Below are 17,234 nucleotides of genomic sequence, written 5' to 3'. Positions count from 1 at the left end.
AATGTACTAGATAAGGGATCATGCATGGGATTTTGGCCCAGCTAGTGCTGATGTCAAATGCCCAGGGGATGTTGATTAAGGAGGAATGGGAGAGAGAAGAGCTACAACACTGTGTGTATGGCTCCATATCTCCAGGAATGCTCTTTACGTGTAGAGGACACTGAGAAAGTAGATTTACACGGGCAGATTCTCTGAAAGATTATCAGGAACGAATGTTCCTGCGAATGCTCGTTCCTGACAATCTGCCTGTGTAAAGGTGCCGCCAATCATCCGTTGAATGAGCAAATCCGGTCGTTAGTGCAGGCACCTAAATTGCCATTTCTGTCAATCTGCCCATCTAAGTGTGCCTCCGATCACCAGATGGACCAGCGAAATGCTTGTTCATCGGGTGATCCTGTAGTTCGTGCAGGCACACCAATCCTCGTTTTTGGGCAGCGGATTGTGCTGTCTAAGCAGCGATCTGCTGCCCAGAAACAATGCAGCTGTATAGGATGAGCAATCGCAATAGCAACCCCTCGCGTTCTCATACTGTGGGGGTGACGGCTGCATGTAAATGAAACTCTTCACCTCCACTGAACAAGAGGCCATCTGTCAGGAGGGAACGTTTCCTTAAAGGGTTTCTGTCACCTGAAAAATGGGTATTAAGCTGGCTGACATTAGCGATGTGCTAATGTCAGCTAAACATAACTATATTAGTGACATCTCACTACCTAAAGCCTTTATTGAGAAAAACTAACTTTTATAATATGCTAATTAGCCTCTAGGGGCAGGGGGGGTAATGCACCTGCTCCTAGGGGCTCCGTTTGCCCACCTCTTTTCACACCCTTCTTCCCTTGATTGACAGGCCCAGGCAGCGCTGCTCTCCTCCTGCTGGCCGTATCTGCAGTGTAAAGCTCGGCGCAGTGAGGAAGCCAGCAGCCGCCGAGCGACCTTCCCTCGCTGCGCCTGCTTTAGGCAGTGAGATGGCAGTAATATAGTTATGTTCAACTGACATTAGTACATCGCTAATATCAGCCAGCTTAATACCCATTTTTTCAGGTGACAGAAACCCTTTAAATGCGCCTTTAAAACTCCTTATTGGCCAGAATGAAAAATGGATGATTTTGACGAGGGCATGTTTGGAATGCTGCTGACATGTACGTCAGGATCATACTATCAGTTTAGTCACTACAAATCTGGTGACAGCATCTGGGAGAGGTTTTCCCAGGTCAACATTTTTGGCATATTGCTAATTGGTGCAAATACCAACTCTGGGACCGACTCCTCTATCCAGAACAAGGCCATGCATGCACGGTTACCCTCCATTCACCGCTATGAGAGTTCCGAAAGTAGCTGATTTCTGGCTTGACTATGTCCAACAGTCCTATAGCACTGAACGGAGAGGTGGCAGGGCTTGCAGGGCTTACCCTCCATTCACTGCAATGGGACTTAGATAAATAGCCAAGCGTGCTCTCCTTCACTAGGGGTCCCTAGTGCTATCCTAGTCCTTATCCTAGTGCTAAGCCACTAATGTTGAAATGGGTTAAGTTCAACATATAAACAATATGCAGTAGTCTCTTAAGCTCCCTCTAGTGGTGGCTGCAGGTAAAAAGATTGTATCATGTAACTTTCTCTACACAGGGGATTTGGCACTCCGGCATCTGTAAAAACAGCCTTCTGATATAAAGAGGTAGTAAAAATGTATTAACACAGGATGTGAAATTTAACAATGACAAGATGATAAATGGTGGAGATTCACTCAAAACTTCAATTTTTACCAACTCTCAGGAATCTTTGTCCTTGTGAGAATGAAACAAAATCAACCAAATTGCCATTCCCTTCTGGTTTTTAATGAACTGCCCTTGTTTCACATATTAATCAGTCTGGGTAATTACATACATAAGTCATGTTTACAGGATAGCAGATGTTTCCTCTGTTTACTGCCATCTCTAATGATTATAGGATTGCCCGCATACTTTATACCGATTAAACCTAATTAATTTTTGTAATTGGGGTCAATAGACAACACAATTACAATCCATATTTTGTACAGCTGCCAGCAAGACAAACTCAACCAGCAAATAAGCTGTGTTATATATTATATAAGATAATGTGCAGCACTGTGCAATGTTAACACTGGCACGTGAATCCTCTGTGCCTGAAACCACCCTGAGTCTTCAGTGGTTAATAAGAGCACTCATAGTAATGACCGTATTAAAGGGTATTTGAACTTTTGCAAACAATAACAAACTTTTTATTAAATGCATACATTTAAAATAAAAATAAAAATGAACTGTTCAAACGATTTTGATTAAATAATGCCTAACACTTTGTGTATCTGGCTTCTCTATAGACACTGTCTCCATGGTAACAGACTACAAACCAACCCTGTGTAGTCATGGGTTTTCTCTCTTCCATTTGCTCCATCTTCCATCTATCTCTGCATGTGTGTTATCAAGAAGAGGGGCGATTTTACTTGCAGTCTGTAGACCTGGAGGCACATTTATTAAGACTGGCATTTTAGACGCCAGTCTTAGGCTACTTTCACACTCGCGTTTTAGCTTTCCGTTTGTAAGATCCGTTCAGGGCTCTCACAAGCGGTCCAAAACGGATCAGTTTGGCCCTAATGCATTCTGAATGGATAAGGATCCGCTCAGAATGCATCAGTTTGCCTCCGTTCCGTCTCCATCCCGCTTTTGAGGCGGACACCAAAACGCTGCCTGCAGCATTTTGGTGTCTGTCTGACGAAACTGAGCCAAACGGATCCGTCCTGGCACACAATGTAAGTCAATGGGGACAGATCAGTTTTCTATGACACAATCTGGCACAATAGAAAACGGATCCGTCCTCCATTGACTTTCAATGGTGTTCAAGACGGATCCGTTTTGGCTATGTTAAAGATAATACAAACGGATCCATTCTGAACGGATGCAGACATTTGTATTATCTGAACGGATCCGTCTGTGCAGATCCATGACGGAACCAAACGCGAGTGTGAAAGTAGCCTTAATAAGTCCCTGAAATGGCGGTGGATCGCCGAAGTTATGTACAGGTTCCGGCCTCTACATAACTTCAGCGTATCCACCATCGATTCTAAATCTAAGACAGCTCCCTTACGGTGTTACATTTAGACCATTTTCTATGCCTAAACCAGGCGTAGAAAATGATGAATGAGACGGGCCTACCGGACCGTCCCCTTCCCCGCCTTTTTAGACCTGGGGTGAGTGAGGAAGAAATGGTAGATTCTGCTGCAACATGGCGTGCGACAGAATCTGCGCCAGATATACGACACTAAACTGGCGTATATCTGTTCGTAAATGACCCCCATAGTGACTAGAGATGTGCGAATTGATTTGTTCATCAGAGTTCTTGAGCAGTGACACTGAAGAGGCTCCCCCAGAAGTGTAGCGGCACATCCAGAGTCTCTGCGTTTGCACTGCTACTCGTAGCGATCGAGATTGTCAGAGATGGGCAAGATTCCCGCCCTGTCAACCGAGCGACTGGGGAAGCTTCTTGAGCAGAAGGGACTCTGATGAATGTAATGATTCGTATGATTCGATTTGCTCACCTCTGATAGCGTCACATAGGACTTCATATCAGCTGTATACTCAGAATGGAGGTTTTACCAACTAAGGCTAGTTTCACACTAGGTTTCAGAGATCTGCCAGGCTGTTCCAGCAGAGAATAGCTGGATGGAACTCTTTCAAGTCTGGCATTGCTGGATGCTGCCTGAATGCCCGCCGGCCCTATTAACAGGGGGACTGTCGGCGATCTGGCCAAAACCCAGAAAATATGCCGAGAATGGACCAGACTAAAACCGTTGCGTGCAGCGGGATTTCTCCAGCTGATTCTCAAAATATTTGCCGGGTTGCAGCTGGATCTCAGTCAGTCCCATTATAGCTAATGGGGACGGTGGGCATCCGGGCAGTGTCCGGCAATGCCGGATCCAGAGAGCTCCGGTAGGCTGTTGCCAGCCGTTACAGCCTGACGGATCTCTGAAGGCTAGTGTGAAACTAGCCTAAAACTGGAGATATTGACACCATTTTGGGCTTCATGTATAGGAACCATGACTGCCAACATTCAAATCCAAAATCAAAGACATTGTGAGCCTAGTCGGTCCAGGAAAATTACCAAATTATACGGAAAATTTTCTTTTATTATTTGCAAAAAAACACACCCTTTTTGATTACTCTTTTCTGGACAGTCCTAGATAGAAAGGGACTGTTAACAGCCTACTAGAAAAAAAACATAGGGACAGAGTCTCATGGGCAACTAATAAACCATTTGCCGCACCGTGTCCGCAGCTCCATGTAAATCAATGAGCTGGATCTTGATGAGATGCCATTATGGTGACATAGTTAGCACCCTTTAGGGAATGCCCCCTGCCCTCCATTGTAGTCGTTTTTCACGGAGCTTTGTTTGGGTGGCAGTGTGCTCTAAGTCAATGGGTTTCTTGGCCGCAGATAAAAGCCGCAGCTCTGGATAACATACAAACAATATACTTGATACCAGTAATTATAAACCTCATCTCACGCCTTCCATTGTCCCGTCCACACACTTGGAGGATCACAGTGCAAAGTGTAAGCATGAAATCCTTCAGATCTTAGATAAAATACCTTAAGATCAAAGAATATGCCCACAACTAAAGCTAAGTTACGAAATGCCACCTTTAACCAAAACCAGCACAATATGCATCAAACAAACAAAAAATAAAAAATAAAAAATCACATTGTATTAAATGGTCCTGGAACCCTCTTAGCTTATAGGCCTCTTTCACACTTGCGTTGTTGGGATCCGGCATGCACTTCCGTTGCCGGAGGTGCCTGCCGGATCCGTAACAACGCAAGTGTACTGAAAGCATTTGAAGACGGAACCGTCTTCCAAATGCGTTCAGTGTTACTATGGCACCCAGGACGCTATTAAAGTCCTGGTTGCCATAGTAGGAGCGGGGAGCGGGGGAGCGGTATACTTACCGTCCGTGCGGCTCCCGGGGCGCTCCAGAGTGACGTCAGAGCGCCCCATGCGCATGGATGACGTGATCCATGTGATCACGTGATCCATGCGCTTGGGGCGCCCTGACGTCACTCTGGAGCGCCCGGGGAGCCGCACGGACGGTAAGTATGCTGCTCCCCCGCTCCCCGCTACACTTACCATGGCTGTCAGGACTTTAGCGTCCCGGCAGCCATGGTAACCACTCTGAAAAAGCTAAATGTCGGCTCCGGCAATGCGCCGAAACGACGTTTAGCTTAAAGCCGGATCCGGATCAATGCCTTTCAATGGGCATTGATCCCGGATCCGGCCTTGCGGCAAGTCTTCAGGATTTTTGGCCGGAGCAAAAAGCGCAGCATGCTGCGGTATTTTCTCCGGCCAAAAAACGTTCCGTACCGGAACTGAAGACATCCTGATGCATCCTGAACGGATTTCACTCCATTCAGAATGCATTAGGATAATCCTGATCAGTATTCTTCCGGCATAGAGTCCCGACGACGGAACTCTATGCCGGAAGACAATAACGCAGGTGTGAAAGAGCCCTATTAGGCGGGTTTACACAATGATTGTTGGGAAGTAAGCGTTCCTTCCCGACCATCCGCTGCTCTTTCAGTGAAGGAGACTGCTGTATTTACATGCAGCGATCTTCACAGTATGAGGACGAGGGGTCGCTATTGCAATCGCTCGTACCCATACAGAACCATTGTTTCTGGGCAGAAGATCGCTGTTTAGACGGCACGACCTGCACATTTAGATGGGCAGATTGTCGGTTGTTCCTGATAATCTGGCCGAATATCAGGCAGTGTATTTCCACCTTAGTCTGCAGAAATTGTGAAATCTGATATCCTTAGACATGTATCATGACAGTTCTGCTATTCTATCCTCCACCATGCTTTTTACTACAACTCTGCTTGTTCAGATTGGCATATATGTGTAGAAACACAAGCTCACCAGGAAGTCAGTGCATGCTGAGCTGATATCCATTAGAGAGGGATAGATACCTGCAAGCAACCAAACCACCAAATAGACTAAAGAGGAGCAGTTTTAATTAGGGTCCATTCACACATCCGCAAAATGGATCCGGATCCGTTCCGCAACGGATCCGGACCCATTAATTTTCAATGGGGACAGAAAAGATGTGCTGTCCGCATCCGCACTTCCGCTCCGCATCCGCACTTCCGTTCCGCAAAAAATAAAACATGTCCTATTCTTGTCCGCAGACACGGACAAGAAAAAGGCATTTCTATTAAAGTGCCGGCCATGTGCGGTCCGAAAAATCCGGAATGCACATGGCCGGTGTCAGTGTTTTGCGGACATGTGAATGGACTCTAAGGGAGGGGGCTGCACAAAGGATTAAAGCACATTTCAAGAGGCAGAAATTGGCAAGACCCCGCAGCCATCCTTCTGAAATAGAAGATTCATACTTAAATGCTCCACGCCTCTCTGCTCCTCCTCTTCACTGTCTCCGCTTTCTCCATCTTCCGGTTCCTGTACGGTTTGCATCCGGCACTGAAAGGGCTTGGGCACATGATCCGCTCCAGCCAATGACTGGCTTTAGCGGTCATGTGGACACAAGCAGCCCACCACTCCTGAAGCCAGTCATTGGTTGAGCGGTGCATGTGACCATACCCTTGCACTCCCGGATGCAAACAGTGCAGGAACCAGAAGATGGATGCAGCAGAGGACAAAAGAGATGTGGAGCAGTTGACTAAGAATCTTCTATTTCAGGGGGGCAGGCTGCAGGCACTTGCTTAAAAATGAACATTACCGAAAAACCCCTTTAAAATGTTTTCACTCCTAAGACCTAGAAACACTTTCAGGGACATTTTTTTTATGATTGCATTTTACTCATTTTGGGCTACAAATAATTTTTAAAATTGGTCTTAATTAAACATTTTCAGCAGTGTTTGTCCTACAGGGTAAAGTTTTAGCTGAGGATTATCTTAGTTTCAGTTTTACAGTGAGTCCCATCAGGTTCCTGTTCCAATGGCCATGTACAGCCCTTATCTCTGAACTCCTGACAGCTCATAAACCCTCATTTAAGCCATATTCTTATAAGTTTGCTAAGAATTTAGCAGTAATGAGTGATTATTATGAGCTGTCAGAAATTTACAGATAAGGGCTTCACATAGCTGTCAAAACAGAAACATGACATGGCTCGGTGTAAATCAGAAAGTCAGTTTGCACAACTGAAACTTAAAGGGTTTTTCCAGACTTTTAATATTGCTGACTTATCCTGAGGACATCAATATCAGAACACCCAGCACCCCCGCCGATCAGATGTATGACGAGAAGGTACACACCTGGAAATATTTTTATTAAAAGCCTGGAAAACCCCTTTAACACTTTAGGACAAAAACTGCTGAAGTTTTTTTAATGAAGACAAAATGAAAAAAAAAAAAAAAAAGATTTTCAGCCCAAAACAAGTAAAATGCAACCATTAAACAAGACATGTCCACATGGACATCATACAGGAGGTTTCCTGCTCAGGACCGTCTATTTGAGACAGAGCAAGATTAGCCATTTCCCAAGGGTCTCGGGATTTGGACTCGTCAAATTTAAGAGACTGTCTCTGGTGAGAAACACTCTAAGTTTCTCTCTTTCTCATACCTCCCAACTCTTGAGGATAAAGCTGGACGGTCCCAATTTTCAGGGGCTGTACCACTCTCTCAGGACTGTTTTCAAGCAGCGATGTACAGGGATCCATATGCAAGACTAGGTGTAGTGCAGAATGGTGGAGTTTATTGTACTGTATAGTCTCTACACAAAGAGAGGGATGGATGACAAGAGCATTGTCTAACTGTGATTTGACTGTCAGGAGGAGGAAGGTGACCGGATGACATAAGACTGCACCACAAGAGCTAAAATGGCTGACGCTGGTTGGTGCTAGGGAGTTGTTCCTTTCCCAGACATTGAGGACAGAAGAAGTTTGGTGGACAATCAGCTGGTCTTACAAAGAGGCTGCACACAGGGAATACTCATAAGGATGGTGGAGCACAGAGTTCAGTGACCTCTGATCATCTCTGGCGGCATTTATATTGAGAGACGCAATATTACTTGACATGAAAAAACACACATGTGGATAAAGCACTGAGAGTCTGTCATCTTCAGATCCCAATAAAATTGCTGGCATCTGCTGACCAGTGGCCTTTACCAGCTTCAGGAATATCATCACCATCACCAGTCTATGAATCATATTTATACTCCTACAGGAACACAGTAGACATGGTATAACTGACGCCTGGGTTCATGTAACCAACCATGTGGATTAACAGTAAATTATTTCCTAATTAAACAATTTTATCACTGACATCTTGTATCTGCAACACAGTGACTTTGAAGGACAATTTGTTATGCTCCTCGGCACCGGCGACAACACAAAAGTACAGCTTTCCAGCAGATGATGATATCAAGCATGCATATCAGAACCATCATCTGCCACAGTCATCTCCTGGCTGCACCCAGAGACATCACCCGTCTCGTTCTACAGCCATATGGGAAACCAGCGTTACTCACCATCTGTTTGTGGTTTGGGAAGAAGGACTGCTCGATCAAGGGGAACTTCTCGGCACCCAGTCTCTGGAAGATCTTTATGAGCTGTGAAAACTGGAAAGACAATGATAGTATGAGAATTCAAGTCACAATGTGCAGAGGCCCTAGGTTACTATATAAGAAGCTTTCAATTGCCAGTACATATATAGCCATAACTCAGAACTCCCATGGCGAGCCACACAGCAGGGGGTCGCGAGCCACATGTGTCTCCTGAGCCATTGGTTGGGGACCACTGGTCTAAGAGTTTAAAGAGAAGAGTTTACATGCAAAGTACCGTATTTTCCGGCGTATAAGACGACCGGGCGTATAAGACGACCCCCAACTTTTCCATTTAAAATAAAGATTTTGGGCTATACTCGCCGTATAAGACTACCCCTGAATGCCCAGCCCTCGCTGTCTTCAAGACGATCTTCGCCAGTCCAGGGAACTGACTGGGATCTGTGGATGGCACTGTTATTGGGAGGGGGATCAGTGGATGACACTGCTATGGGGGGGGGGGGGGGATCTATGGATGACACTATATAGCTTCTTAGGCTATATGTGTCATCCACAGATCCACCCCATGACAGTGCCATCCACAGATCCCCCTCCCCTAAACAGTGCCATCCACAGATCCCCCTCCCCTAAACAGCACCATCCACAGATCCCCTCCCTAAACAGTGCTATCCACAGATTCCCCTCCCCTAAACAGTGCCATCCACAGATTCCCCTCAACTAAACAGTGCCATCCACAGCTCCCCCTCCCCTAAACAGTGCCATCCACAGATCCCCCTCCCCTAAACAGTGCCATCCACAGATCCCCCCCCCTAAACAGTGCCATCCACAGATTCCCTTCCCCTAAACAGTGCCATCCACAGATTCCCTTACCCTAAACAGTGCCATCCACAGATTCCCTTCCCCTAAACAGTGCCATCCACAGATTCCCTTCCCCTAAACAGTGCCATCCACAGATCCCCCTCCCCTAAACAGTGCCATCCACAGATCCCCCTCCCCGACGCTCACAGGAGTACATTTATAAACTGTAATCGGTAACTTTAACTTTAATCATCGCTCATCTGTTTACTAGGATGCCTTACTCTCAGCTCCGGTAACAGCAGGCAGTGCGGGCGGCGCTCACTCACTGACGTCACGCGCCGCCTAGTGCGAGAAGCAGGCACGTGACATCAGTGAGTGAGCGCCGCCCGCACTGCCTGCTATTACCAGAGCTGAGAGTAAGGTATCCTAGTAAACAGATGAGCGATGATTAAAGTTAAAGTTACCGTATCCTAGTAAAGGTATCCTAGTAAACAGATGAGCGATGATTAAAGTTACCGATTACAGTTTATAAATGTACTCCTGTAAAGCGGCGGGATCCTGTATATTCTAACCCCCAGGCAAGCATCCCCGTCACCATGGGGACGCCTGGGGGTTAGAATATACCATCGGATCTGAGTATACCCGGCGTATAAGACGACCCCCGACTTTTGAAAATAATTTCTAGTTTTAGAAAGTCGTCTTATACGCCGGAAAATACGGTAATCTGCAGGCAGCATGTTATAGAGCAATTATATACAGGAGATGCCCAGGTTATACCAGCATGGTCCATATCACTATAAACAAGAAGATGTATAACTTATACCAGCTGTAAATATATAATTATATACAGAAGATGTCCAGGGTATACCAGCATGGTCCATATCACTATAGACAAGAAGATGTATAACTTATACCAGCTGTACATATATAATTATATACAGAAGATACCCCGGTTATACCAGCATGCTCCATAACACTATATACAGGAAGATATATAACTTATACCAGCTGTACATATATAATTATATACAGGAGAAGTCCAGGTTATACCAGCATGGTCCATATCAATATATACAAGAAGATGTATAACATATACCAGTTGTACATATATAATTATATACAGAAGATGCCCAGGTTATACCAGCTTGGTCCATATCACTATATACAAGAAGATGTATAACTTATACCAGCTGTACATATATAATTATATACATAAGATACCCAGGTTATACCAGCATGCTCCATATGACTGTATACAAGGAGATGTATAACTTATGCCAGCTGTACATATATAATTATATACAGAAGATGCCCAGGTTATACCAGCATGGTCCATATCACTATATATAAGAAGATGTGTAACTTATACCAGATGTACATATATAATTATATACAGAAGATACCCAGGTTATACCAGCATGGTCTATATAACCATATACAGGAAGATATATAACTTATACCAGCTGTACATATATAATTATATACAGAAGATGCCCAGGTTATACCAGCATGGTCTATATAACGATATACAGGAAGATATATAACTTATACCAGCTGTACATATATAATTATATACAGAAGATGCCCAGGTTACACCAGCATGCTTCATATCACTATATATCAGGCTTTATGGTTGGTGTACTTGTATATGACCCCATAACTGCTTTCATTATCTGTCTGATTCCTCCATGCACTGACAGCGCTGGGAATCGGCACATGACAGAGCCCAGATCTGCCCTATGTATTGACCAGGCTTCCTTCTGATTAATGAGTGAAGCCTCTGTTGTTTTCATGGCGATCTATATCTAACATATCCCAATGTAGTTCATTTGAATGAATTGAGGCCCAGCGTGGGTATAAAAAATAGTCTGGGAACCAAATATTTGTACCCAGCGTCTTCAAAATTCTATTACTCAGTGACAAATATTGTTCCTAATTAGGCTGCCATAATGTATTTACACTTGCAGAGATGTCTAAGATTTCCTGTGTAGTTAAAGGGCATCTGTCAGCAGTTTTGTACTGGCTGACCTGTTGTATGTGCACTTGGCAGCTGAAGACATCTGTGTTGGTCCTATGATCATATGTGCCTACATTGCTAAGAAAAATTCAGTTTTATTATATGCAAATGAGCATCTAAGAGCAACGGGGGCGTTGCCATTACACCTAGAGGCTCTGCTCTCTCTGCAACTGCCGCGCCCTCTGCATTTATACTGCCTCACCCTGTCAATCAAAATGTAGAGGGTGTGGCAGTTGCAGAGAGAGCAGACCCTCTAGGTGTAACGGCAACGCCCCCGTTGCTCCTAGACACTCATTTGCATATAATAAAACTTCATTTTTCTCAGCATTGTGGGCACATATGAACATAGGACCAACACAGATGTCTTCAGCTGCCAAGCGCACATGTACCAGGTCAGCCATATCTGTATGCTGTAGAAAAGGGAGCGCTATCCTTGTGAACCTCAAGTGCTAACATTAGTTGTCGCAGCCGCTCAACCGAATCTTAAAAGGACAGGACACAAGATTTAGATATCGTTGAACTCGGGACACTTCAGGCGCCCCAGCCATGAAATCTGGGACTGCCAGCCAGTTCCAGGACGGTTGGGAGGTAGAGTTTTTGCACAGCACTGAGAGTAAAAAATATTCAGTGGGTAATTCAGCATTGCTGCGTTTAGTTAAATATGCCATTTAACTCATTGTGTGCACACCCGTGTTAAGTTATTAGGGCAGGTTTGCCTGCATTCCCATGTAAAGCTACAGATAACATATTATGATATAACCACTTGTTTTGCTAGATGACGGTCTCGGCTCTGCTACCTCTGCATGAAGCTGCCACTAATCATTGTGACATGTTCCTGTCCACTGTTAGTCTCATCTTACCAAAAAACACAGGGCACAAACCTGGATCATTATTCTTGGCAAGCGGGCAAAGAGAAAACATGGCTGCCATCATCCCAGAGAGACGGGAGCGTGACAGGAGGAAGAAAAACAAGAGCTTGTTTAGACTGGGAAACTGGATTTGTTCTGTGTTATCCACATTCTGCATCAGGGATCAGTCCTGCGCCTCCTCCAGGAGTCTGATTTCCTAGTCCCTGTCATCTGGTGTCACAAGGCCCATCTTTTCTGACCTGAATTCAACCTATATACTGACTTTGATCCCCTCCCAATAATACAGGTTGGTGCATTCTATTTAGCCGTTTCCTAATTTAACAGCATTTGTTTCTAGAAAATTACCATATAGAAGAAAATCTAAATCGCACATCCTCATTCCTATGCTTTTGATATAACACTGTTAAACAATACAGCATGATGTGGCGGTAAAGCACTATTATCAATATGTTGCTGTGCACTATTAGGAGGCATTAGTATACAGTTTGATCAAAGAGCGTAGGCCCACTTACCACGACAAGGTCGCCTCATTCAAGTGGGAACCTACTCTAACTTTGGCACGGTACCGTGCGGCGACCATCGAGCCTCCACGCCGCTCCAGCAGGCAACGGGACCTAGCAGCCACACAGCGGCCCCACTGTGCAGCAAAGCCACCTAGGCCCTGGGCCCCATCACTCCACCAGCACAGCACAAAAGCAGCGACGGCCACCGTCCAGCACTGCATAATGTGAACAGGTGCTAAGAGCTCACCCGTTCACAGCCTCTCTGTTTCTAGGAGATTTCAGCTCCGAAGCCTGCAGAATTGTTACTATAGCTCTTAAGTATATAATAGAGGCTGTAACTTAGGAACAGTGCAGGATAAGAAATGTATGTACACAGTGACTCCAGCAGCAAAATTGTGAGTACAGCTCTGGAGTATAATACAGGATGTAACTCAGGATCAGAACAGGATAAGTAATGTGTGTACACAGTGACTCCACCAGCAGAATAGTGAGTACAGCTCTGGAGTATAATACAGGATGTAACTCAGGATGAGTGCAGGATAGGTAATGAAGTAATGTATGTACACATTGACTCCACCAGCAGAATTGTGAATACAGCTCTGGAGTATAATACAGGATGCAACTTAGGATCAGTACAGGATAAGAAATGTATGTACACAGTGACTCCACCAGCAGAATAGTGAGTGCAGCTCTGCGGTATAATACAGGATGTAACTCAGGATCAGTACAGGATAAATAATGCAATGTATATACACATTAGGGTACATTTATCCATACTGGTGTAAAGTACAACTGTCTTAGTTGCCCAAAGCAACCAATCAGATCCCATTTTTCATTTTGTAGAGCTACTTTGGAAAGTGAAAGGCAGAATCTTATTGGTTGCTATGGGAAACTAAGCCAGTTGCACTTTACACCAGTTTGATAAATCTCCCCCATTGACTCTACCAGTAGAATAGTGAGCGCAGCTCTGGAGTAGAAGTGAGCAAATCAATTCTAACAAATTGTCTAATCAGTAGGGCCTCTCCACTTGTCGGGAGCTATTCCTGCAGGTGAAGAAGAGCCCACCTGCCGCTACATTGACAAGGCCGGACATTCAGCTCTGACAATTTCCTGCCTGCACCACTGCTCCGATTAGCAGAGCAAGTAACATGCTCCACCTATTGGATTCCTGATCCACTGGACACCTTCATCAGTGCTTACAGCACCAGACTTAAATGGCGGAATCTACTGAGAAACTCGGACCTAACTAGAGCACGCCCATGCCAATCTGATGTGAATTGGCCCAATGAGGAGAATGGGTCAGTGTTCAGTCTGTGTGCTGTTCCTTCTACATTCAGACAGCAAACCGATGTGAACATCAATCGTCTGAAAGCGCCATCTGTACGCAGGTGCGGGATGTCTTGCAGAAATTCTGCATGAATTTCCATGTGGATTTCTTTGCGTTTCTGCACCATATCTTCACAGAAAACCGTATGTGTTACTTAATAAAATATACAAGAAAACCAGCGGCTCCACCCACTTAGAGTAGCAATGGAACGGTGCACAACCCCTACGGCACACCCACCGTATGATTGATTTGGAAACGAGAATCGACACTGTTCGGGTGGCACTCAGATATCTGATAATTTGATATCCAGCCACATATAGTTCTTGTCAAATTTGATCTTTATGGTATTTTGTAGTGCTGGGTGATTACCATATAGTCAGTTTCAGACTAGCGCAGTGTCAGTTATATTTCTATTACTAGTGATCACTATGGGCTCTGGATAGTATGTTGCTAATCCTCTGTAGTGTTGATCATGAATATACGAATTGCGAATTTTTATCGCAAATATCGGCACTTCGGGAATTCCCGATATATATTCGTAATTTTGAATATTCAGGATTTTTTTTTATTAGAAGGCTGCAATGAGAAGGCTGCAATATTATTGACTTTAGGAGTAGTGTTGATAGTGAATTTTTATTGCAAATTTTTCAATCGCCGGTTTCCGCAATCAAGAAAATAATGACTGGAGATAACAAATTCTCGAATTTGCGAATATTCGCCCAAATATTCGCGAAATATCACGAATTCGAATATTGCCCCTGCCTCTCATCACTAATCCTCTGGTGACTGGAGCAGAGCAATCAAAGCTGCGCCAGGCTCATAAGGTGCAATATAGTTGGTTCAATAGCAGTTATACCTCTTGGATATAATCACTATACCCATGCGACTCCTCGCTGTAGCCGTAAGGTGAATAGCCGGTCCAGTACACTATAACAGAGCAGCAGCAAGCGATATAGTCATGAAGTGGTAAGTTATCAGAAGATAGCTGTGTGACGGTCTCGCTGATAAATGGATGGATCAGCTGGATATAACACCTTCTTCTATAGCCGGCAAATGTTAGATGTTCATGTGGAGGCTGGTTTCATTAGGTCATATCACAGTCCCCAATTGCACGCTGACTCGGTAAGTGGCGTCGCACGTGGTCAAGCTGTGGTGCTCAGGTAGCGGAATGCAATCGGCTCGGAGAACAAATGTAGTGAATTTTCAGAAACACCGAGCATTCGCAATATTGGGATATCAATAGAGATCGCGATCAAAGTCTATTCACTACACACAAATTATCACCAGACGCGTTTCGGGACTACATGTTCCTTCATCAGTGGCCCCTGCAGTGAATAGATCCATATCTCCATTTTAAATAGCTGGCTGTGATTAAGGGGGAAGTGTCTTACCAGATTTCAAAATACAGATAAAACCTGGACTGGATGTTACTTTCTATATCAATATATAAAAAGCAATGGTTGCAATATACAATACAAAAAGGATATAGAAATACAGGTTGAGAATATAATCAATCATATCAATATAATGTTTGCAACCTGCACTGTTGTAGATCATAAAAATAAAAAAATATGAAATGTGAAATAAAAAGTACACCCCTTTGTCCTGAGAATAGGGGCCAATCCTTCTATGTTTCCAGAAAAAACGCATTATTATAAACAGTGCATTTTTACTGCGATTTTTATGTATGGGACCAGTTTTTTATATATAAGAAGTATATATATATATATATATATATATATATATATATTGCAGAAGGTATTTATTAATATGCCTACATACACAGTGTACTAATGATGATAAATAGGGTATTGGTAAGTATTTTTTAGACAATTATGTAATATTAGATGGCGATTTTCTATTTTTTTTTATCCTTTGTTTTTTGTATTTTTATGGATTTATTTTTCATTGTGTCTATTTTCCTTGTTTTTATTTCACTTGTTTTTATATATTTCTATTATGTGCACTTGATACTTATAGTCCATGTATTCTTGTATCCTTCTCTCTGAAACAGATGAAATGGTTGTCAAGGTTGATTGGGGGCTAGAAGCCTACCCGGGAGGGGGAAATCGAGGTGCTGGTATACAGCCGGACCTCAATGCCCCGTCCCAGATTGGCACCCAGCCCGAACCTACAGAAACCCGAACAATTCCATCTCTGAGTTGAGATCTGCTGGAATTAAAGTGTCGAACTCGAAGATCCTTTTTGATTCAGTTCTAGACATATGGGCTATATGATTACCGCCCCTCGAAGATCTTTGAATTTTTTCAAGAGCTACAAAGGTAAGTGTGGAGGGGTCACTATTATGTTTAGATACAGAATGTGATTGGAGGCCTTTCTTGATGTTCGCCATGTGCTCAGCTACCCTCTTCTTAAATGGTCTTTTTGTTCTGCCTACATATTGTTTGGAGCATGGGCACTGTAACCGATATAGAACGTCTGTTGAGTCACAGGTGAGCCCATCTATGATTTTAAAATGAAATGAATTTCGAGTTGATCTTACTTCTATTGTTTTCTTTGGAAAAGCAGTAATTTAGCAATTGTTGCACAAATTCTATTTGTGATTTACTTGTCTTGGTAACAAAAGATACATTTCTGTCGTTAATATTAATGTGCTGTAAAAAGGTATTTAGATCTTCCTCTCTCCATCTTGCCAGATAAAAATGATATCATCTATGAAGCGACGCCATAGCACCAGACTTGACCCCAACCTTGGTCGAATATCATCCTCTTCCCATTGGGCCATAAAAAGATTAGCATAGCTGGGGGCAAATCTGGTGCCCATGGCCGTCCCTCTTTCCTGTAAATAAAATTCTGAACCGAACGCAAAATAATTATGAGTAAGAATGCAATTAATCCCCTCTAACACAAAACTAATTTGATCCTCATGTAAAGAACTACATACTGCCTCTATCCCCTGTTTATGTTCAATAATTGTATATAAGGAACTGACGTCCATAGTGCCTAAAATCCAATGTTCCTTATAGTGTAATTTTTCCAGTGTGGCTATGATATCCGTTGTGTCTTTGATATATGATGGTATTCGTCTCACTGTCGGTTGTGGTAATTTGTCAATATACTGTGACAGTTTCGAAGAAATTGAACCAATGCCTGATGTGATCGGCCTTCCAGGCGGGTTCTCGTGATCTTTATGGATTTTAGGAATGCAATAGAATACAGGTAATCTTTTTGGTGTCTCCACT

At 43.8% G+C, this 17,234-nt stretch overlaps 1 protein-coding gene across 3 annotated transcripts in view; it reads right to left on the bottom strand.

The window, feature by feature from the left end:
* Nucleotides 1–17,234, bottom strand: part of SYN3 (synapsin III) — a 337,312-nt gene that overhangs the window by 146,796 nt on the left and 173,282 nt on the right. For all 3 annotated transcript variants that reach the window (XM_040438056.1, XM_040438067.1, XM_040438061.1), the window contains exon 6: nt 8,485–8,574. In XM_040438056.1, coding sequence (XP_040293990.1) covers nt 8,485–8,574 — 90 coding nt within the window. The remainder of the gene's footprint in view (nt 1–8,484; nt 8,575–17,234) is intronic.

Source organism: Bufo bufo, chromosome 1, assembly GCF_905171765.1.
Source record: "Bufo bufo chromosome 1, aBufBuf1.1, whole genome shotgun sequence".
NCBI classification, from domain to species: domain Eukaryota; kingdom Metazoa; phylum Chordata; class Amphibia; order Anura; family Bufonidae; genus Bufo; species Bufo bufo.
The sequence above is the reverse complement of the archived record's forward strand: the minus strand, read 5'-3'. Positions and strand labels throughout refer to the sequence as shown.